The sequence below is a fragment of the Phoxinus phoxinus genome (genome assembly GCF_949152265.1).
Source record: "Phoxinus phoxinus genome assembly, chromosome: 2".
Lineage (NCBI taxonomy): Eukaryota > Metazoa > Chordata > Actinopteri > Cypriniformes > Leuciscidae > Phoxinus > Phoxinus phoxinus.
Genome location: NC_136877.1, coordinates 29588674 through 29613528, shown reverse-complemented (window position 1 = coordinate 29613528; position 24855 = coordinate 29588674). Strand labels below are relative to the sequence as shown.

At 39.8% G+C, this 24855-nt stretch overlaps 1 protein-coding gene across 5 annotated transcripts in view; it reads right to left on the bottom strand.

Annotated features, from left to right (window-relative positions):
* ambra1a (autophagy/beclin-1 regulator 1a) overlaps positions 1-24855 on the bottom strand; it is an 84173-nt gene that overhangs the window by 17459 nt on the left and 41859 nt on the right. For all 5 annotated transcript variants that reach the window (XR_013800638.1, XM_079639366.1, XM_079639369.1 and 2 more), the window contains 3 exons: positions 19951-20139; positions 18712-18866; positions 15364-15503 (listed from right to left, as the gene is read on the bottom strand). Coding sequence is in view for 4 of the 5 variants with exons in the window: in XM_079639366.1 (XP_079495492.1) it covers positions 15364-15503; positions 18712-18866; positions 19951-20139 (484 nt within the window). In the remaining variant the exon portion in view is untranslated. The remainder of the gene's footprint in view (positions 1-15363; positions 15504-18711; positions 18867-19950; positions 20140-24855) is intronic.

The following is a 24855-nucleotide window of genomic DNA, read 5'->3' as shown; positions in this document are numbered from 1 at the left end:
CATGGAAAATGTTGCATATAGAAGAAAAAAGATTTACCTTTATTTAAAAAAAATATTAAAAAGTTTTTAATTCTGAGGTGAAATCCACTGGTATTAAAGCAAGTAAGAAGAACTGGGACAATGTGTTACTTGATAGAAAATAAATAAATAAATATATATATATATATATATATATATATAAAGAAAATTCAGACATTCCATGAATCCGTGTATAGAGTAAATTTTGTTTCCCCCAGAAATAAAGCATTAGCTAAAAAAACAAACAAAGGGAAACCCTCGTTTTAAAAACCTTTGTCGGTTTTAAATAAATACAGACAAAAACTTCAGCAAACACAGCATGAGAACAAAGAGCTGAGCTTAAACAACAGCAGACAGAAGGAGAAACCTCTCTTTTTCTCGGCTATGTCAGAGCTGTAGTTCGTTGACTGCTCATTTGCCTAGCTCAAAGAAACTCGCTATACTCCCCACGGACTCCCACAATGCATCTTTGCGGCTCATTAGCATAGCACAGACAGTCCCGTAGTTGCCGAGGCTGACATCCACTTCATCCAACCATCCCGTGCACCTGTCTCAAACCAAGAGTTCCCGGAGATGTTGCCTCCCAGTGGGCCTGCCCAGCTCTCTTTCTTGCCCCCTTATCCCTTCTACTATTCTCTCTGTCCGTTTGTTTATTTCTCATTTCTCTAAGGGAGGCTAACTAAAGGAAAGCAAAGAGTGTAGCAGGTCAAGAAGGTGGAGAAATTAGTGAAGAGTGATGGATACTATACATTATAGAGCTACGGTAATCAATCACCAACATGTATAACACAGAAAAAACACAGTTTTGAGCTGATGGTGCTCTTTAATTAATGGATAGGAGACAAGTTATGAAGGCCGGTTCATGGCATTTTTAAACTATCAAATCAATATTTGTGCACTTTTTTCAACACATCCTAATAAGTGGGTGTTCCCCAGCATGAGAGTAGACTGATATCTGGAACCACTGGAGGCTAATTACCAGTTTCAGTCAGATCGATCCCTCTCCCTCCGATGTCCATCAAAAGCTGTAGTGTAAAGAGCTTTATGGGTACTGACAGAGAGAAAGCTGTGTGTGTGATCCTAGCTGCTTTCAGAGAAAGGTGAAGACATATTCTGAACCTCTGGTAAATAAATGTACAGGGGATGGGACAAACAAACTGACTATATATTAACATAAATAATCGAATGAACAGCCTAATATAGAGTAGGGCTAAACTTTGTCTTCAAAACAGCATCAATCCTTCATAGAAGTAGCCATCTCTGAAATCTGTTGTCTCATTGAGATTTCCTGAAAAATGCAACAGATCCAGTTAAGAAGTCAGTGTTGTAGTTGAGACCAGCTTATTCGAGTCCAAGTCAAGACAGAGGCCAGGAGAAGGTTGAGGTTGGGTCAAGACTGAGGCCTGATGCTGCTCCCAAGTCCATAAGACTAAGAACATGAAAAAAGTCAGACTATATATTCAAGATCTTGGTCTTTTCATGGATCTTGGACCATGACTCACACTTGAACAAGCTGGTCTAAACTAAAACACTGTAAGCAGTTAACATAGTGTTTAATCCAGAAGAGAGTGTTTATTAAAACAAAATCTAAACTAAATATGTATGTATTATAATCAATGGAGCCTTCTACAATGGAAGCCTAATCTCTATATTCACAGACTTTTAAAGATGTTTTCATTAGTTTTCAGTCTCCTTTGTTTAGTTTTCCCGCTCCTCATTTGTGTTATTAGTTCAGCTGTGTGTTCGGTCACGGTGTGTTTCTCTGCCCTTATTGGACTATCTTGCCTTTGTGGGTTTATTAAACTTCGTGCTGAAATTCATCTTCAGTCTTTGTCCGTCTGTCTGCCTGCTACGCACACCCTGTACGGTGACAGTCACTCAATTATGCCCATCCTTCTAAAATAAAATAATTTACAAATATCAAGTGTGAATACATTTGTGAATGTGTGAATTATGTGCAAGACAAATAACTTCTGACAGTTCTGATGTTTATGATCTCTGGTCTTCTAAAAACTAAAGGTGACACACTATTTGCATTTGTTAACTTATTTGGCCTTGGGCACTTTACAACTTTAGCCAAAGGTTGTGGGTGATATTAGCCAAAAAGTAATGCACATTTGAATGAGGTATCTTTGTAGGCACTGGTGTCATACTGTTTACAGCATGCTTGCGAAAGCTGCTCAGAAAAGCTGGTTTCACTTTATTTTGATGGTCCCTTTAACACATTCTGTTGACTATAAGTAGCATTGCACCTACTGTACATGTTTACTATTAGAGTGTTAGTAGACTATTAGTAAACTTGTAGGGTTATAGGGTTTGAATAAGCATGTACTTGCAAAGTTACTCATAGTCAGTAGAATGTCTGTTGGAGGACCATCACAATAAAGAGTTAGCAGATATTAAGCAGAGAGTGAACTAATAATCTAATGAGAGTTAGTTGACATGTAGTTGCGAAGTTACTTATAGTCAACAGAATGTTCAAAAGGGACCATCAAAATAAAGTGTTACAGAAAAGCCCATAGCTAACTGAAGATCAGTGAGGGGAGCTCTGGAAAGAAATGCCACCAAGAGGACTATGACAATTATATATTAATTATCCAGGACAGAGATGGAAAACGCTACATGAATTTGAAGGATGATATGAATAACGGTGCTTCATGCCATGTCAGAGTTACCGTAATTATAAGATTCCAACAAGTAAAAAGCATTCCCATCTTCTTAGAACTTGTAATTACAATTTGTAAACTCCAACTTGTGTCACCTGAGCGCAGCAACATCATGTGGAAACTCCGAAATGGCAGCAGTTTTAACTTTACTTATAAAAGTAAACAATAAAGTTTAAAATAAAGTTGTAAGCAGTTATTACACAATATTTAACAAATCCGAGTTAAATATTGTTAATATAATAATAACAATGAAAGAATAACCTGGAAAGAACAAAACAAAGTCCTGCTAAAACTGTGTTTATTAATAAGGTATTTGAATAATAAATAACATCTGTTATATGTTGTATTGCAGTTTTGTTTACTTATTAATCAAATTACACAGATTTATTTCCGTGCTAATAGTGTTGGCATAGAAACGCATAATTCTGAGTGAGAATACATGAACATCTCCAAGTAGAATGTTCCAGCTTATCATATAATAATTATGGTAATTATGAAATGGCTTGACTGCAGCATAAAGCCTTGTTGGAAAAAATAGACTGCGTAAACAGAAATGATAACCATACAAACAAAAAATATATATTATTGTTCTGAATTATCCACCTAATATTCTGATGGGAACGCGTACGTGGGAGCTGTCACGATCATTAATTTTGTGCTGACCATTTTCAAACAAATATTTGTGATTAAGAAATTGTCTGTTTTTCTCATGTCACAGTATAAGCCCGATGCTTACGTTCATTTCGGAAGTTCAATTCGCAATGAGACATTGCAGGTCGTTGTTTGCGCTGCAGTTTATTAGGAGACAGGATTCTGAAAAGATTAAAAAAATTAGCTGCTATATATATTATATAAAAATTAATTCTTGCAGTTTGTCCGTTGAAATGGTGTGGTATCTGTCAGGAGTTATAAAACAATGAAGCACATGAGACAGGAGTAGCAAACTTCATCCATCTTGTTTACTCATTTACTTCCGTTGACACACACGTTATGTCAAAACACAACACTTTTCAAAATAGTAGTCAAAAATACAATTCACTTATGAACACATTATTTCCCCCCTTTTTAAATATCAGAATATTACAGCAGATCTAAGTAACATTGTCCTTTAACCAACTAGGCTTCCAAACATCACAGGTATAGTCGTATCAGTGTGTGTGTAGTGAACAGTGTTCTCAGCCAGAGTTGTTGGTGTGCATGGATATGCAGTGAGATGGGAAGCATTCCATGTCTCTCCATCACTAAGAACACAGTACCCACCCAAAATCTTTTGGCAACAGTGAGATGATCAGTAAACCTTCTGTGTCCCCTTAGGAACATGCAAGGGCTTCCATACCCTTACTTCATCTCCCTCCTGGAAACAAGGAGTATGAGCCATAGAGGAGCTGAAAGGGTGAAGTACTAGTTGTACTGTACACCTGCAAGAAGTCAGTTACCACAAATTTCCATGGCTGATGTTGCAGGATGGCCATTTGGACAGTGTATTTGAGCACAGGGTTAAACCTCTCTACAGCACCATTAGCTGGCAGGTAGTAGAGAAAAGAACAATGGTGACGAATATTCCATCCTTCCAGAAAAGCAGCGAAAGCAGCAGACATAAAATGAACAGCATTATCAGTAACTATACTCAATGGATTTCCATGGCGGCTGAAGACTGATGACCGAAACTAAACCACATAATCAGTATTGACAGTGTGAGTGAAGGAGACCTCAGGTAATTTGCTGTAATAATCAGTTAATGTTATAGCAAACCTGCAGTAGGATGCAGCAGTATCAAATGGCATGACTATATCCACCGCCACTTTCTGCCATGGTCCATTTGGCAGCAACACCAGCTGGAGAGGAGCAGGATGTGACTCGACAGTTTGGTCATTGAGCTGACACACGTGGCAGAAACGGACAGCGTCCTGAACCTGAGAATCCATCCCTGGCCACCAATTGAGATCATGAAGGCGTTGTTTAGTTCTCACCTTTCCCTGATGTCCTTTGTGCGCTATGGAGACCAGCACAAATGGAAGAGTAGCAAGTGCAAACAGCCGTGAGCCTCGGAAGACAAAGTTGCCCTTGAAGGGTTAAATTCACCCCAAAAATTTAATTATTTCATATTTTACTCACCCTCATGTCGTTCCAAACCTGTAAAACTTTCGTTCATCTTCGGAACACAAATTAAACGAGAGAATCTGATTTTTAATAAAATCATAGAGATTTCTGTCCCTCCATTGACACGTAACTACCACTTTGATGCTTCAAAAAGTTCATGAAGAGAAACTAATCTAACTAATCTAACAATATAAATGGAGTGCTTTAGTCCAAATTACCTTTAATTTAGGCTTTTATTCACATATAAACATTCATCAACGCACACATCAGTTATGGTAAATGGAAGCTCAATCATGCCTGAAGTGCGAGAACCAATGAGGCTCATACAGCATGGGTCAGGGTTGAGGGAAGGGATGAGGAGAGGTCTCAAGATGCAGAACAATGGGAATAAAAAAATAAAATGAAAACAAACAAAAACGACCCTGTATTTGGGGAGAGACCACCGGCAAAAGGACTGGGCAGGACAAGAAGGCATGAACCAACTGGGAACGTGGGTAGTCAGATGACAATCTGGCACGGGACTGAAAACACAAGGGGAATAAATAGGGTGCAAAACAAAGCAGGAGGGACAGGTGGGGCAACTCACCTCAGATAACAAGAAGGGCAGGGTTAAGGCAGTAAAAAGGAGAGCACATGGTACAAAGAAACAAACATTAAAAGCCATGTGCTCACACCAAACAATACAGAAAAATTAGCACATGACTAACGAACACAGTCATAAGCCATGAGCTCAAACAAAACAAGGCAGGAACATGCACCCCATGAGAACACTCACAAAACACACAAAACATAACACAAAAGCATGCAGCTGATGAAAACACGAACAGCGTGCTACACAGACAGACATGAGCTTCTGGACAAAGGAAACATAAACTAAGCTCTCAAAAAACACAAGAGTGCATGGCAAATGGTCAAACACACAAGAGACAAAACATGGAGCATGAGTGTCCCCCGACACAGAACCGAAACCAAACAAGACATGAGTGCCGGGATCCAAACACCACACTCAGAATAGGAAACTAGGCATGCGGACAAGAGAGCGCACGGCTCTTGCACACTCGAAACCACACTCACACGAAGACAAGGAGTTTCGTCCAAGCTCTGTCACAAAATCAAGAATAAACCAGACGAAGTGACAGAACCCCGGCAGTTTGAGCTTCCGCAAGAACCAATGAGATTGTTTCCTGCGTATCAAGCAAGTGCGGTTGAGCTTCTGTTTATGTTTGGTGATCAATGTTTATATGTGAATAAAAACCTAAATTAAATCCAAAAAGTAACCTCTCAGCAGCCCACACACACTAGTGCTTCCTTTTCCACCATGGCATATTTACGCTCAGCAGTACGTACGTACGTACGTACATACGTGATGCAAAGGCCACAGTTTGTTCAATGCCTTCCGGGCTGACCTGAGAAAGTCAGAAGCATCTGTGGAGACAATCGTGTGTAGTGTGTGGTTGAATAATGCCAAAGTAGGTCTGTTTGCTAGCAGTTGGTTTACTTCTTTTAAACTTTGTTCAGCCTCTTTTGACCAGTTGAATCCATTTGGATCTTGTAGACATGCATGCAGTGGAGCCACAACAGTGGCAAAATCAGGAATAAACTTGCTGTACCATGACATAAGTCCATGTAAGGAGTAAAAAGTAGCCCATAACCCCTAACAAGGCAGCCCAGATGATGGTCAGCATCTTCTGAAATGCCAAAGGTGCTAAAGCCAATCTGTAAGGAACACAACAAAAACTGATCCGTCGTGAGTAATTAAGTCCTCATGCAGCGGCACTTGGCAGTAAGCATTAGTCAGGTTGATGGTAGAAAAAGAAGAAAAAAAGAAAAAGAAAAAAAAAACCAGTACAAGTACAACCTTTTAGAGCATTGAGTAGTTCATCCATGTGCGGCGATGGAAGAGTCCACGATCACTGCTTTGTCCGTCTAAGGTCAACGCACATCCTAATTTTACCTGACTTGTTCTGCGTAACAACAACTGGTGACACCCATGCAGACTGAGGCATTGATGCTTTCTATCACCGTAGCTGCTATAACAGGTGATGTAATTCTTCTGACACAGCACTAGAGAGTGAGTAGCAACAGAGAGTGGCAGATGTCAAAGTTTTTGGCGCACAAGGTTGACCGTTTCATCCAGATTAATGCGGTGAATAAACTTTTTGCACATCCGAAAGTTTTAGCACAATTTTAACAACTAAACTCAGCAACAGTACACTGAAAGACTGGCACCGGAGAAGCAGGCACAGGAAGGGCATTAGGAGGCAGGACTTCCTCACATGCTTTGTTTTCAATCCTCACATGCATGTGGTCCCTCCCCATGAGAGGTGTCCCTTTGTCCACAATGAAGAACGTATCAGGAACTGAGTGGTCATATAGGGAAATTATGGCGAGCAGGACGAGGTCGAGGGCCGTGGGAGGACGGCACGAGATCTCCACTGTCGTTGCTCCCCCTTTTATGCTTCCGCTCCTTCGTGAGAGATACGAGACCGGTGCGTTGAGCAGGTGTTGCTCATCAGTAATCACGCCACCAGTCTTGTGCCGTCCTCCCACGGCCCTCAACCTCGTCATGCTCGTTACAGAAACGTTCGCTGACAAACATCTAACCACCGGAATATGGGCTTTTGAATACGTCACAAGCCTGGCTCTGTGTTGCAACATTACTGAAACGGCATGCATAAGTGCTGTAGGGCAGGGTAGATATGGAACCCCACTGTCAACCACCAAATCCACCACACAAGTCAGAAGTAGACATAGTCACTGTGCTTGTAATACTGGAAGTACTAGCTGAATATTCGGTGTACAGTACAGTAACTTCTAATAATTAAATTTCAGTGTTTAACTGCGCTGATCGGCACAGTTTAGCATAATGTCCAATCTTTTTACACTTCCTGCATGTAGCAGTTGCAGCCGGGCAGTTCACAGCATTAGATAAGTGAGCCTCCGATCCACAGAGAAAGCATGACTTCCACTTCCCCATCTAAGCAGAATTAAGAGGTGCATGTGACCGCTTTCCTGCTTTCCTGTGTGCGGCACCACTTGGACGGGGGCGGTAACTTGGCGGAATATGAATATGGATTTAGCCTTATCAGCAGCAGATTCAATGTGGTTCGCTATCATAAAAGCTCTGACCAGTGTAAGATCAGTTTCTAGTAAAAGTCTCTCACATTTTAGTGGGCAAAGCACATTCTACCAACTGATTGTGAATTATTTTATCAGTACTGGCACCAAACTCACATGAAACAACAGATTCAGATTCAGATTATTTTATTTAATGCCATATCAGCATTCAAAGCTATTTTCATGGCAAAATTTCAATTACAAAAATACAAATATCTTATAAATACAATAAAAACAAAACAAACAAAAACAGCAAGTCATATTATACAAGATTTGTTTTAATTAACATATGATAAAAAAATCCAACACCTTTTCAGGCATAATCTCATTAAATATGTCCTTAAGTGAAGAGCATTTTGCTTGTATTAAGTCCAAGACAATCTAATAAAAAATATGTTTCATGAAACTGTTTCATGTTTCCTGGCTGGTATCCCAGCTTGCACTGTCAAACCTCTGCAACTGATCCAGAATGCTGCAGCTAGAGTGGTCTTCAACGAGCCGAAGAGAGCACACGTCACTCCTCTCCTCACAAAATTGCACTGGTTGCCGGTCGCATCAAATTCAAGTCACTGACGTTTGCCTACAGAACAACCACTGGCACTGCTCCCTTGTACCTTAACTCATTACTTCAGATTTATGTGCCATCCAGAAACTTGCGCTCTGCAAGTTTCTCAAAGAGGCACAAAATCTCTTTCTCTGGCTTTACCATGACTGTTCCCTTCTGGTGGAATGATCTGCCAAACTCAACCAGAGCTGCTGAGTCCGTAGCCATTTTTAAGAAATTGCTGAAGACTTATCTTTTTCGGCAGCACTTGATCAAGTAATGCTAACACTTTCTCCTCTATTCTATCTATATAAAAAAAAAAAAAACTACGTTAGATTGAACTGCGAAGGGTCATAGCACTTACAAACTGTTGTCCTACTGCTATTTTAATTGCTTCTATTGTTCTCATTTGTAAGTCGCTTTGGATAAAAGCGTCTGCTAAATGAATAAATGTAAATGTAATGTAATGAAACAACAAGCTCTTGCAAAGCAGCAATGTACTGTATAACTGTCTCGTTAGGTGCCTGACAACGTCTACGGAAGGTGTGCCGTTCAGTTACTATGTTAGCTTTTGGCACGAAGAAGGCTTCCTTATACGTTGTATCTGTGTTAGGCAATGAGTAGAAAATCCGTTGTCCCTGTGTGCCAAGGCAGTGTAGCAGTACAGCTCTCTGTCTTGTACAGTACAGCTCTCTCCGTCCTGTCAGGTATACCGTGTAGTAGGGATGTGACAGTGAGGACATTTTCTTACCGGTTCGAGAATCAACATGGGACAACACAGGTAATACTGGTATTTCCGTTGGGGTGACATTAAGGTTTTTAGGTGTTCTGCACCAGTGGACATGCACCGTAAGACTGTAACAGAGTGAGGGTTTTCAATTAATTCCTATAGAAGCTCAACTTCCATAGGAATAAACTGAAAATGCTCGCTCTGCTCCACGCCAGTGGACACGCACCACTATGAATGCCTGTGCGCAAGTGATGCAACCGGTGTTGATAACACCAACTATCGCAGAAAGTCTACCCTGTAACATCAATAAATCATAGATATCCGCAGCCATGTGCTGAATGGCATAGCAGGCTTAATGGGGCAAGGCAGGAAAAAACTTGGGCAAGGCACGTTAGAAACAGCCATTTTTGAGACCAACTAAAGCGAAAAAAATGCCTAATCCTCATGGCCAATTTGTGGTATCTGTCAGGAGTTATAAAACAATGAAGCACAAGAGACAGGAGTAGCGAACTTCATCAAACTTGTTTACTCATTTACTTCTGTTCTCACACACATTACATCAGAACACAATACTTTTCAAAATAGTAGTCAAAAATACAATTAATTTATGAACACAACAAATGGTTAGTTTCTAGAACCATCTTTGCAATGACGACTTAAATTCTATTCAGTGACATTTGCACTTGGTTCTTATCAATCCTTATAATGTGATTTTAACATTATAAATGAATGATATGTTTTAATATATATACTGCCCTCCAGTCCAAGTTAGAAATGTCAAGCTATGAGGGAAAAAAATGCTGTATGAGTTCTTGTTTTTATATCTATGATAAATTAGCAATATCACACAAGCAAGAGTTCTGTATTTCCTAATATCAAAACGATTGCAAATGTGATTGATTTTATACAACAGTTCAATTAACAAAAAGTGAATATCACATAAGAAACAACATTGTCAATATTTATTTATGCTCTATTTACCAATGAAAATAGGTATAAACAAAGCAGAACTGTAGCGTTTCTCCAAACAACATACAACAGTTTTGGTTTCTGAATGAATCTGTGTTTTTGAATAAAGCCATTCATTCAAAAACGCTGAGCATATCAATGCATATAACTACTGTTCCCAGAAGGAGGGAAACAATGTACAACACATGATTATGGGATATCATGCTCTTGTGCAATTTGCTATAGACATCTTTATACACGCATGAAAGGCCAATGACGCATGACCACGTGGGCAGGGTTACCTGCCAGTCCAGCTCTTCACCGAGCTTCCGACTATGAGGGGGCTCAGAGGTGCTGAACCTCACTTTCCTCCTTCTGTGAACAGTAGTTATATGTATAACTCATTGTTCCCATTCAGTCAGTTTACTCTATGGGACATATATTCACGCCCCGCAAAGTCGCTGAACTAAACGCAAGGGACAAGCACCTCCACATTTTTCAAGGGAGTGGGGAGTTGGAAAACACAACAAAAAGCTTGTCAAACCAATTCACTTTGCTGATGCCAGTACCAACAACAGGGCAGCCTTAGATTCAAACGGAGGTTCACACATAGCCTCCAGACCTACCACCGGGTTACGATGGCACCATTACATTTTGTAATGAGCCTAAAAACGGGTGGAGAGAGAGCACTTGAAAACCAAATCCACTGGATAGTGCACATGCGCCGAATGCATCTTTCCACCCACGCGACCAAAGGAGCATACTTTGAAAGGCTCACGCTCTCAACCGTGCGTGAGACGGAGCGGAACGCAGAAAATTAAGTAATGCAAGTGCTCTGTATTGTAGCTACAATCAGATTCTCCCTCTCTCTCACAGTTCAGGCCGAGGGTACAGAATCTGCCTCCTGGGTGGGACAGCAGGTCGCTACATAGAGAAAGACACCATGGTGTCCTTATGGTGTCACGTACCATGTCTTCGCTGGCCAACAAGAAACCACAAAACTCAGTGACAGACCCTTCTGTGTACAGCAGGGTACATGCGACAATGGCCCAGCCGAAACCAATCCCAGATCTGCGCCACTATTCAAGAGCACAAATGGCACTCCAGGGGAGACCGCAGTTCTGCGCCAAATCAAATAAAACTTGTAGGATATCACCTCGAAGGAGACTTCAGAAAATGTTCTGTGCCCTGGGTGGACTGTGGCAATATGCATTGGGCAAATCCACCGATTTAAGTCAACCCCGAGGATGCAGAGGGCATATCAGGTGACATACTGCAATAATTTTTGAACTTGTAACACCTAATATTATTGTTAAACTGCTGCAAATCTAAGGGGGCGGAAACCCCCTTTTCTTTAGGAGGAGGAAGTAGCGGCTGAAAAACCTCTTCCTCCATCTTCCCTTGTGGCACCACCTGACACTGACGTTGCAATTACTCTGCCGAAACAGGTGGCGCGAAAGAAACTGCAGTCGATAGCCCCACTGGAATCATGCGAAAAAGCCACAGTGTTAGTGCGTGTGCATGCCACCGCTCGAGGTAGACAGCGGCGAGAAAAATCCCCAGTCTTCACCTGGGGAACCCCCGTGTCCTTTTGCAAATGTCGCTGTATATATTGCATTTTCCTCCTCTGTTGGCACACAGCCCGACTTTGAGGTTAGCGGTTCTAATGCATTTGGATTGTTTTGACATATCAACAAGAGGCATTGTATACTGAACACACATTTTCCTTTATTGACAACATATTTAAAACTGAACCTGCTATCTTGTAGCGTCATTTTTACCCAATCTGGATAGATTGGCAGGCGTCAAATAGAACTTTTCTGCATCGGGGCAGGCCACTCAACAGACAAACTTTGTTGCTGCTCTCCGACATAGATCAATGCAAGGGCCCTCAGTTCACTTCCACCCACCACCTCGGGGGAGCCGTGATCTGCCCTGCTTGAAAAAAATATCATCAAAACATTCATCGCCCACCCCGCCTCCAGCGAGAATCATCCCCCTGACAGTAAAAGTTACGCTCAGAATAAGGGCAGCCAGAGGAACCTTGTCGTGAACACTACATCAACACTCTTCGCCTCCAAAAATGACGATTACAGCATCTGGATCAGCACCTGAAAACAGGAGCGGACCGTGTCTGGCTGCTGCCCCACCGAGCACATGCTACACACCGCTCAAGTGCGGAACGATACATCTGCCGGCAGTGCAAACATGCATTGAGGTTGGAGAGAACTAGCCTGGGACAAACCCTGACGAACCTCCGGAAAATTTGGAGATTTGCTCTGCAAGTCCGTCTGGCCAAGAGCCCATTCAAGCCCATTTCCAATTTTTCCAAAACGAGGCACCAATCACAAACGTTGAGGCGGGCTTTACATGATGACGATCGCTCTTATTTGTTTTAGGTCTTTACAATTGCGCCCAGAGGCATTTGAGCGACATCCGTTGGTGACGCCCCTTTGGAAATGGGCTGTGAATGAACCTAACCCACCCAGACCCACTCTTAGTTACAACTGAGAAGGGTCTGGTGTCAACCAGGCTAGGAGAGATCCAGCCTAGAGTGGACAATTCCAAACACACTGGACAGTGCTCGTGAGTATACCATAAACATCCACATGCCATAGGACAGGGGCGAGAACTTAGGTTCAGATATTTCTCATGAAAAAATGTATTAGCCATTTGCTAGCTATGCTGAACTTGAGCTAAAAACTTCTCTTTTATGCCTTTTCCTTCAACATGAGTCACCACCATGGATTTTCTTGTGAATGTGGCGTTTTTGGATATTTTGTTTGAGAAAAGCTTACTAGCCATTCGTCAGCAAAGCTAAACTTATGCTAAAAACGTTCTCTTTTCTGCCTTAGTTTCGACAAGAATCACCATCGTGGGCTTTTCTTCTCACGAAACTGTGACGCGATGGTGTTCTAGCAGCACAATGAAGAGCTGAAGAACAAAGGGAATAACGCATGTAACTGTGGGTAACCCACAGCATATAAACACAGCATATAAATGTTGTCATGTGTAATTGGCCTTTCAGGTGTGAATAAAGGTGTCTTTAGAAAATGGCGCAAGAGAGAGACATGTTTTGTACCGAGTGAACTAATTGAATGGGAACAGTTACTTGCTTTGTTCCTGAATGAAAAAGCCGTTTAGAACAAATCAAATAAATGATTCAGTGACTCAATCATTAAGGCTAGGTTCAGACTGTCAGTCCAAATCCAATTTTTGTGAATATCCGATTGAAATCTGATCAGATTTAGTGTGAACAGCAAAATAAATCACATATAATGCGAATTTTACAAATCCGTTTCAAGCTACATTCATATGTGGTTTGAAATCATATTCAAATCGCATTTCTGAAAATCCGTTTCAGTCTGACCGCTCTGATCGCATTTCGCATGGTTTATGTGACACTCTCACGCCACATGAAACGAAAACTTCAGACATTGTTATAGGAAATATGCTGAAAGTTGCTACAGAAACAAGGGTGTGTTGTTGTAAAGTGCCGGACAAGCTGAAAATTACGATATGTTTTGTATATGTAACGGAGACATATATTAAAACTGTCAGAGACAACAGCACGGAATAAAGCCATTTACCAGCCTCCTATGGTTTTGCTGCTGCTTCATAAGATGCAGTAGTCCAGAGCGGCAGGTACACATCATCGTGCTGTAAATAAGACAACATCTGTATTGCAAACCCCTCCATGTTGCGGTTGTTGTTCTTGACGTATACATGCCAATGCAACGTCATTTCCATAGAAACCAATGCAAATATTCCGGAAAACAAAAGAGCTGCATGGACACACAAATCAGATCTGAACAGTTCAGTATCGATTCAGTGTGGACGTCAATAGTTTTAGATCAGATTCCAATCGGATACACAAATAATCGGATTTGGACCGGCAGTCAGAAGATAAGCTATGAATTGCTGCTACCTACTGGCAGTTTTAGTTTCCCATTTAAAAATCAATACAACCATAAAAAAAAAAGGATTGTATGAATTGTATGGGTTACTGCCGTGTTCGTTTTGTGTGGTTTTTGAAGCATCAACTTTGAGAGACCCATCCATGTGCATTTCGCATGGAATTTTTTATTTCTTTAAAAATCTCAGTTTGTGTTAAACAGAAGAAAGAAAGTCACAGATATCTGGGATTGCATAAAGGTGAGTAAATAAAGCTACCATTTTTGGGTAGAGTAAATAACAAAGAGACTTGACAAAGCACATTTAATGACATTTCTATACACGCTTAAATGTCATTTATTTAAATGGAAAACGTGATTTAAATTTAAACTACAGTTATTGAATTTCTCAAATAAGTGCAATTAGATCAAATAACCGCGATTAGACGATTAATCAACAACTGTTATAGGCCTATGTGGTAGTGCATTAATTACTGTGTACCGGTATATTACACTAAGAGAGATCATTTCCTGTCACGACTAAAGCGATTGGGCTTTTTGGTGTCAAAGCCACACAATATTATCTGTCTCTGCACACCACGACTGAGTACATAAACTATAAATAAGTTTGTGCCCTGAGTTTGTGTATGGTGCATTTTTCTGCTTTCTCTAATTAGCAAAACTGTTTGCATTAATGAAGTGAGAGCGTGTTTACATTAGAGAGACAATGTTTGTGTGGCAACGTGAGCTTTTTGTATCCACGGTAACCTTGATGATAATTATGACAAACTTGCAGAAAAGCAACATTCACAGGCAAGCTGCAAATTATACAACCAAATACAGTGGAGAGAAATGATCCTTGAAGTGAATTAATTAGTGTCTGTTTCGTTAACAAACACCAAACGCTTGTAGGAAAACTTCTTTTTAAACTGCTGAAGAACTGACAAAACCAAGAAGGTATTTGAGATGTATGACATTCATTTACATAAACATTAAACAGTGCAGTTCTCACCCAGAAAACAAAAACAGATGGGCAAAGCAGTGGAAAGACAGTTCAACATTTCAGAACAACTAAACATTTTTATACGCACACCATATACCATTGCAATTTGTTTTATCATGGTTAACATTACGGATCATTTCTCATTTGTTGATGACCCACATGCAGATGAGTAAAGTGCTGATTATATTTGTCAAGCAATTATCTTGAGTCCAGCCGAGTTAAAAAAATAAAAATAAAAACTCTTACAACTGCACTTTTATTCTTTAATGCAACAAAAAAGGAAAAAAAAGTGATTTATGACCCACAAAGAGGCCTGAGTATGAAGGGATGGATAGGAGACTCACACAGGTCTGCAGATGACCAGATCTCCTTTGTTGGTTCCATAAGCAAGCCCAAGCCCCGGTTCTGGCAGCCAACGTGCAGAATTTATACTGACATGTCTCCGCTGGTCTGGGGCCATTGGATACACCACATCAAACACCCTCTGAAAAACATACAAGAACACACCTGTTTAAACTGTCCCACAGCCCTCTTAGTAGTTTCAGTCACCAGAACCTCCCATCATCCTCTCCACTGTAGACTGCAGTCTGTGTCAGATATGACAAGCACTGCTAGCATAACTGAGGAGAGGCTAAACTGTGAAAAGTAAAATCTCTTTCTCCAAAGTACTCTTTCTTTCTTTCCAATCCATTCCCCCATCCCTGTCTGTCAGCCTTGGCATACTACTTGCACTCCACTGGCTCTAGAAAACAGGACAAAAATAGGACAAGTTTATGTCTGCCAAAAAGCGGTCTCATTCATCTGCAGATGAGTGATCAACAGACAAACTCTTTCTCTCTCACTTTACTCTAGACAGAGGAAATTCAGGACAAGGATAAAAGCCACAAAGTACACTGTTCAAACAGTGCATTTAAAGAAATAGATCACTTCAAAATTTAAATTCTGTCATCATTTACTTACCCTCAAGTTGTTTCAAACCTGTATTAATTTATTTCTTCTGCTAAACGCAAAGGAAGATATTTTGAAGAATGTTGGTAACCAAACAGTTGATGTACCCCATTAACTTCCATTGTAGGAAAAAAAAATACCATGGAAGTCAATGGGATACATCAACTGTTTGGTTACCAACATTCTTCAAAATATCTTCCTTTGTATTCAGCAAAAGAAAGACATTCATACAAGTTTGAAACCACCAGGGTGAGTAAATGATGATATAATTTTCATTTTGAAATGAACTAATCCTTAAAGGGAAGAAACACCACATGGGCATATAAACAGCATTAAAAGCTTGATCTTCACCACAGGGGGACTTTAAATATTACACTGCTCATAAAACAATTAAATGCAAGTTTTCAATCTAAAAAACAACCTAATTTGAAATTACATGTCAGCACTACTAGAAAACACTGGCAGGTAAGTGGCATGACAAATAATTGTATATAGCTTGAGAATGAAATTGATTATTACATAAAAAAATGTATATGTACAAAAAGTTCACAGTTCAAAGTTGTTCAAAGCTGGAGACAGAGCCTTGGGCTAACCTTTGTTTATTTTCTTTCTCTTTGCACTCCAGGGCATAATTAATCCTGTTAATACGCAGACACATTAAAGATGCTGATGCATTAAATTCATTCATTAACTACCATATGAGAAAATATCACTTCAAATAAACAAACAAAAAGACCTCCTCTAATAAGCAAAGACATGCGGTGGAAACAGAACATAATCAAATTACAGAACATTAAATGACGGAAACTAATAAATAAACATACATTGAATGAGAAACGTCTCTATAAACAAACAACCAAAAAAGCAAAAAAATTAAATGTATTAAATGTGCTGTTGCTATAGTTACAGCTGAAATGAGGCACACTGTGAGGATGTTGCAATGGTTAATATGCACGTTTCCCCCCGTGATTCATTCATTCAATAAATATAGATACATTTGAATTTCCTAAAAATAAATTAGTTGTACATTTTACTCCATGTAACAGTGAGAGGCCATGAATTATTTTTTCTGCCTTGTGTTCTTGTAACCAAAACTTAAGGCCTCCATAAGCAGTTCAAGAAACTTACAGACAAGTCTCATATCAGTCTGACATACAATGCAAAGAGAAAATTGAATGAAAGCAGACCTGGAAAAATTTTTTACACAGAGATGTGTGAAAGGCTGACAGTCAGGAGACCTGTGGAGTTTAAAGACTCCTCATTATCTCATATACTGTAAGACATAACATAACACTATTGCATTGTCCACTTCATTACATTACCTGTGGTATTGATATACAATACCCATTAGAGCTGAGAAAGAGTGCCTGAGTGTCATTAAGAGAGACTGAATTCATGTATGGATCATTTTCTAAACACAGCTCTAGCAGCAATAACAAGTGTACTAACTTATTTTAATGCATCACAGTTTCTGATAAACACAAAGACATTAATGTAAGCCTAATGAAGAGGAAGCTTCATATTTATCATACAAATTAGACTCAGCATGAAACGCATAGAGACTAAAGTGGGGAGTGCTGGCAAAATAACAGCAAACACCCATGGAAACTAACAAGCGCTCACAGCTTTCCAAACTCTGCAGAGAGAGATTTGGTGTTGTATGTTTAGAGACTGAACAAGGATAAAAATGAAGCTCTCCTGCTCCATCGCTCTCAAATTAATCCACGTTCAGAATCCTGCCATGAGCACAGCTTACAAAAACAAAAGTCAACCATGTAGATATTTCCATTTATGCCCTTCGCTCCACACAAATACACAGTTTTCCCACTTCTCTCTCCCTCTTTATTTCTAAGAGAGCGTATCTAGGTCAGGTTCCTACTCAAAGGCTTTTCTAAACCCCAGGCTCCCCCCTCTGCTGTGGAGAGCACAGAGCTGATCTACATAGGGCAGTGGCAGTCCACCAATAATATCCAAGCTTCACAATAATCAAATGTCATGAAAAGAATGACTAAATTATAAACAGTAAATGGGGTTTAAATCTGGACTCTCCACCAAAATGGAAAACTTGTAATTTCATAAAAAAAACAAAAAACAATACTATATATATATATATTACATGGCTTGGTTAAATTCTAATGCGGTCTGTTATTCCTTGATAACAGACCGCTGCTAAGTATAACACACCGTTGCCATGAAAAACAGAGCGTTGCCATGGACACGGTGTTCTTTAACGGAAGCAATACAGTCGTTTTTAAATCAATATTTTGTGTCAAATTATTGATTTATTTGGTAGGTAGCCATGTAATAAGCGGGATAATGTATAGCGAGGCGGTTGTTATAGCGAATACAACCCCTTCAGGCTGATTCAAGACTACTCATCAGCCTGTCGGTGTTGTATTCGCTATAACAACCGCCTCGCTATACATTATCCCTTACATATTTAAATATATATATATATATATAGTTCGTCTCTTTGATTCTTTTTTTCCTTTTCCTTTACTATTTCATTACACTGAATAGACTGACAGAAAAGTGCACAACCTACATAGGAAGGCATTTTTATTAAAATGACAAATTTATTTTATTTATTTAAATTACAGCCTTCCAGAGGCGTATAATTTTTAAGGAGATATTGCGGTTTGGATTTCTAAAAGCAAATAGTACTTTTCTTTGCTTTTTTATTTCATTGAGTATTGAGAGCAGTGGCAGTCTCTAAAGAAGACGTGAGGTCAGAAGTGACGTACCCTCATGGACGTCTCTCCTCCGTGGGGCTGCTGCAGTCTGAAGACCTGTGCCACCATGTGATCGGTGATCTGATGCAGCAGGATACGACGAGACGCCAGACCCACCATCACGTAACGACCCATCGGAGACAAACTGACAGAGATGGCATTTGGACCTGTGACAAACACACAGTGCAGTTATTCACAGCTGTACTATGACAAACAGAGACAATCTAATACAGAAACATCGACTTAAAACTACAGCCTAGCACAATAATGTTAAGTAATAAATTCAACAAGAATGGGGTGCAGGGCTGTATTTGGTCTTACATTTTTTTGCTAAACCAACAATACAATAAACTAATAAAACACTAAGTGAGCTGGCTGAGCAGTATTTAAACTATAATAATTACTAAGTACACTTAAAAAAAGTCAAATCATACCAGTAAGCCTGATGTAAAAATTAAACTGAAATGATGAAATCCAGGAAATGCATTTTGAAACTATTAATACTAAAACATTCCTTTTGCACATTATTAATTGCTGTAAATGTTATATCCAGAGCATTCAGACTTTTAAAGCATGAAATTAGAAAAGTTCACACCTTGACCTGCTCAGACTGTAATTACAGCTGATATAATTTTTCATCTTAAAACGTAATTGAATTTTGTAGCCATTTAAACTTTAGAAATCAGTCTTGCTTGGCATGTGCATGAGCTAGAGAGCCAAAGAGTGTTGGCGATGTGATCAGCAAATGAAAACGAGTGGTTTAGTATTGAGGCTTCCTGGTTGATTGCTTTCATTAATTCACTGTTACCGGATAGAATGAATGATAGTTCTTTGAGACCTGTACAGCCGATGGCGATGATCAACCCGCAGAGAGAGGGAGAACAGATATCAAATCAGTTTAATCTAAAACAAGCAGGACTCATACTTCCTCATCATTGGTTTCCATTACTTAGCAGCCTGGTCCCATCCGTGCCTTCATTTGGCATTTAAATTGGGACTATCTCATTAAAGCTGCCTCTAAAAGAGCTCCATCACTGCTGTCTGTTCAGCCAATTAGAGGGAAAGTGAGAGCACAATACAATAAGCTGTGTCCCTTTGCATATGATTTAATTAAACACAAGTTTAAAATCATTTTAGGTCTGATGGCTCAATCAGTGTATTAAACCCTAATAACCGCAGGGAGGCAAGTCATGTTTTCGCAAACCAACAGCCCTTGTGAGGTCAAGCAGTTTATGTCTCAGGGTTACTCACCAAATCTCTTGGAGTAGAGCATCTCTCCCAGGTTGTGCGGGGCGAGGGAGTACACAGCCAAAATGCCCTCATCAGGGAAACCCCTCTGACTGCTGGGAATGAATACAGCCAGCAGCTGCCCGTCTGCTGAGATATCACAGCTCGCATCATTGTAGATCTTACAGTTGGGCACCAACACGTTAACAGAAGCTGAAAAGAAATCAGACACAAGAGTTCAAATTAGGTGTGCATCGATATGGAAAATGTGTCTGGTAATGATAACGTATATTTGTCCAATATTAGATATTAAATCTAAAAGACTGAGTCTAAAGTCTAAATCTCTCCACGCTTCAGATGACAGAGGAAGTGAAAAACTGCTTTAATTTTAAAATAGGTACAACTATAGAAAGCAATCAATTTTTTATTTATTATAAAAGTTAAAGTTATATAAAGTTAAATGGAGAAACTAAAAGCAGAATAACACGTAATCATGTCTTCTATTTTAGGGGGACACCCCGCATTTCATAGTTGCAAAATTGGCTTCATCCCGCATCCTGCGAGGCATAAGCAGCATCCAGCATAATCTATATTTTTTTCCCCCAGAAATTACAATACCACAATAAAAAGATCAATACTAATACGATTATTGGGGTTTAAAATCTATTTGCGGAGGCATGATGTTCGAGCAAAAGAACCGAGACAGTTTGGGCCTCAGCAAAAGTAAAATGATGAAGGTTAGCAACAGTTACAACTGCCAGGATTTCTACAGACACATACTGGATGAGAATGCTCTGCTTGAAGCTGCCAAATCCACACAAACAGCCTACAAGATCAAGATGAATCTGGTAAAAATGCAAATAATCTTTGAATAGTCTAATATAGTAGCATAGCCTAGTCACGGCTTAAGGATTTATATTCAATAAATTCAATATATTTAGTAGACTGAATAGGTCCCGTGTTATATCACTCAAACCTGCACAAATTGAGTGCCAGTCATACAAAGCCGGTAACAATGAATATATTATAAACAGGGTTCCCACACCTCGGTAAACTTCAAATTCAAGGACCTTTCAAGGACTTTCCAGGTCCAATACCCTCAAATTAAGGACTTAATGTGGGGACACGTTGAGGTACCATCGTAGTAGTTTTGTGCACTTGAAAGTCATGGCAACGTACAACACAAAGTACCTCATGCGGGAAACACTTAACGTAACGTGTAAATGCGCGTAACTACGGTTGGGTATCGGTTGGGTTTTATCCGATACCAGTACCTACTCTGTATTTTTTAAACGGTTCCGGTGCTTAAATGGTTCTTGAACCGGTACTTAAGAAAACGAAAGCGGCCGCACACACTTTGTCAAAAAATAATACCCTTTAATTTACACAGGGCCAAACTGGACACAATAATAACTTAAATATTTAAATATTTTCTGATTTCTGATTAAATGAAAAATTGCACTGTTTAATAGGCTATTGATGTAAAACACTTAAGTTAAGATCAACATTATGTCTTAACATATTAGGACTTTTACTTTAAGCAGATAAATATCTGACATTGAGCAGAAATATTTAACACACACAGTAGGCTATAGCCTCATAAAGAAGTGCTGGAACTTTGTTAAAACATTTTGCACACGTTGTCACACTCTGTTGAATGGCAACGGTGTTTGCTAGCCTATTTGATATGCAAGATTTGCAGTTGGCATTAAAATAGGCCTACTAGACTTACCCGAAGAGGAATGGCTGCTGTTATCATCATCTGTGTTGTCGCAACCCGATAACACTAAATGCGTCTCTATAGCACGCGTGTTTATCGTGTAATTTATACGCAAAAATTAGTTTTTACGTGCATAGGATACGCATGGGTTGGTTAGGGTAGGTTTAGTAGTGGTGGGGTGCGTGTGTAGCTATTATATGTTTGGCTAGAATTAGTGGTGTGGGGTGCGTGTGTATTACACGCAATGAAGTGCGTATCAAATGCACGCAAAAACTGCGTATTATATGCACGTAAAAACAAATTTTCGCATTTAAATTGAACGATAAACACACAGCGTGCTATAAAGACACTGGCAGCCTGCTGAACTTGAACTTTCACCAAGCGTGTCAGAGGTTCTGGGTTCTAATCCGCTTTTTTTCTCATCAAAACCGATTATGCTCATCAGTGGTTATATATCAAGCAGGGACACGTTTGTGTTGTGTGCATTATATTTTGGGATTTCATCGGAACGAATAGAGAGTCTCCGCAACGAATTGAACGAATTGAAACCGAGTGAAGACAGTGCGGTGTGCGCGAGCCAAGAGACTGTGCCACTGATCGCAGCTGCAACGAGCACTTTGATCACTTAATTTAAAAAACACATTTCAGCGCTAGATTGTCTCTTATTTAACAAACGAACGAAATGAATGCTCTGCTGGTTAACTGGACATGTTTTATTTATATATGTATTGGAACATCCGTGCCGCGAGATGTTTTACAGGGGGCGGTAAAAAAAAGTCAGGCACCGAAATCAGGCACCGAAATTTTCGTTCTTATTCGGTCTCGTTACTATCGTTTACGTCGGAACCGGTTCCCTATTGGCACCGGGTTTCGGTACCCAACCCTACGCGTAACTAACGTAAATCAAGCAAGTTAGAATGCATAGGCCACAAAGTGTTGGCGAAATAGCCTAACACATTAGTGGGACGGAGGGAATAATATGGAACAAAATAAATTCAAGCACTTTCAAGGACCTGTATCTATGTATGTTTATTTTCAAAAACTTTCCAGGGCTTTGAATTTTTTTTTTTTCAGATTCACAAACTTTCAAGGATTTCAAGGACCCGTGGGAACCCTGTATAAAGCTTATTGCCAATTTAAAGCATATTATCATCCAACAAATATTCTAATAACAGAATTTTCATCTGACATAAATCGATATTTACATAATCTATTATCGCTCTCCTACGTGTCCCCCATCGTCCCACAAAATCACGTCTGCTGACCTGCAAAAGAGCAACAACGATGGTCACCCTATTCTATTTGTGTTTAAGAATAGGTAGGCCAACTAGAAATAATGTGCAATCCCATTATCATTTGCATATAACTTATTAGCTATAATACATCACACTTATTACCCAATACCAATATAATCACCAAAGTATCATGCATCCAAATTCTCTCATACATTACTTAATTTAGCTTGGAGTGGTCAATGAAAAACAAAAAAAACAATACCATAGAGTGGATGAACGACTGTCCCACTGTCCCTACCTGCTGCTATCTAGCGAAACCATAGCCAAGGGAGCGGGCTTGGCAGAATCAGTGGGGAAAGTAGACCCTGTTGAGCTTGATTCTAGTCTGGCACTGTGAAGAGTCAGAATAGCAGAAGTACAATCTGGAACTAAGCTCTCTTGTCTCTATACTCTTGTATTTGGTGTTATTTCATAAACACCATAATGAATACAAATATCTGACCGGCTTTTTGAAACATGTAAATACTGACTTTTCTTCTCTATGAAAAGCGGGTGCCAGAAAAGTTACGTAACACATTGACTCTCAGAATAATCAGGTTATATTTGCTTTTATATAAGTGCCATCTATTGTCAGAGAGGGAATCTGCATTTTCATTTATCCGGTCAGGTCAAATTTTTCTGCCTTAGACAGAACAGTGTTATAAAAAGTAATTGGAACTTTACATTTTTCATATTTTGAAAAGCTAACTTTTCTTATCTGCTGTATTTAAACTGAACCTTAAGCTCCACTTTTTAGAGAAAGGATGTTAACCAAGCATGCTCATGCGAATTTGCCAAAAAACGATTGTAGTGTCAGCCTCTGCATCTGCCAGATTTCTATTTCACATCCAAATCTCTATTTGCACACAAGCAGTACTTTAGCAGTACAAGCAGTACAGTAAAAATCTTTTTGCTAAATTAGCAGAAACTGCAGAATTGCCATAAGTTGAGCTGCAATAAAAGTGATTTAGCGACGTACAGACAGCTGCATCTGTTCAGCAGCCCACACTAATGAATAAGAAAGGCAGAGTGGCAGGAGAGAGAGAGAGACCCTTGTATGTACCCTTCTTTTTTCCTATTTCCCCATTCCACACACACACACACACACACACACACAATCTAGGACTACCATTCTGCCAAGGAGGAGGCAGAGAATTTTTTTCCCTGCTCTGGGAACCACATGTCAACTCCAAAATTAAATTTGATTTGTTTTCATTTTCTGTTATACACATAGTATAATCCTTTACTGTTTCCATGGCAATTTGCATCCCCATGAAGCTATCTCTCAACACACAGCATGGTAGTAATATTCGGAAAACAAGCTCTGTGTAAACACAGGGATATTACAAAACAAATGTGAGTGAACCAAGACAGTTGATTCAAAACAATTGTTCAGATGAAGCAACGTATTCAAAGCATTACTGGAACAATAATGCGCTGCTCAGGTCTCATGCATCAACGCGTGTCAATGCGCAGAGGTCTCTGAATAAAGCATCAGGTGCTTGTGTGTGGGAGGTGTAATTAGGGCTATTTGTGTTTTAGAATGTGTGATTGAAGTGTTTGTCATCTCCCTGGAGAGTGAGTGTGCGTGCGGACGACGCTGGAAAACATGTAAGGGCACAAGATAAACAAGAGCAGGTGAGTTTTGGCAGGTGACAGAGTCATTATGCCCATTTAGAAAGATGGATTTGTTTTAATCACCCACTGTGTGTGTATCTGTGTGCATGTGTTCACTGAGTGAGTTCAAGAGAGTCTGAGAGGACAGGAGGGAAGATTTAAGCATGAGTGTGTTAATTAAACAGGGCAGCAATTTAGTGCAGTTATGAGGCTGCATTTCACTCCCTCACACACACACACACACACACACACACACACACACACACACACACACACACACACACACACACACACACACACACACACACACACACACAC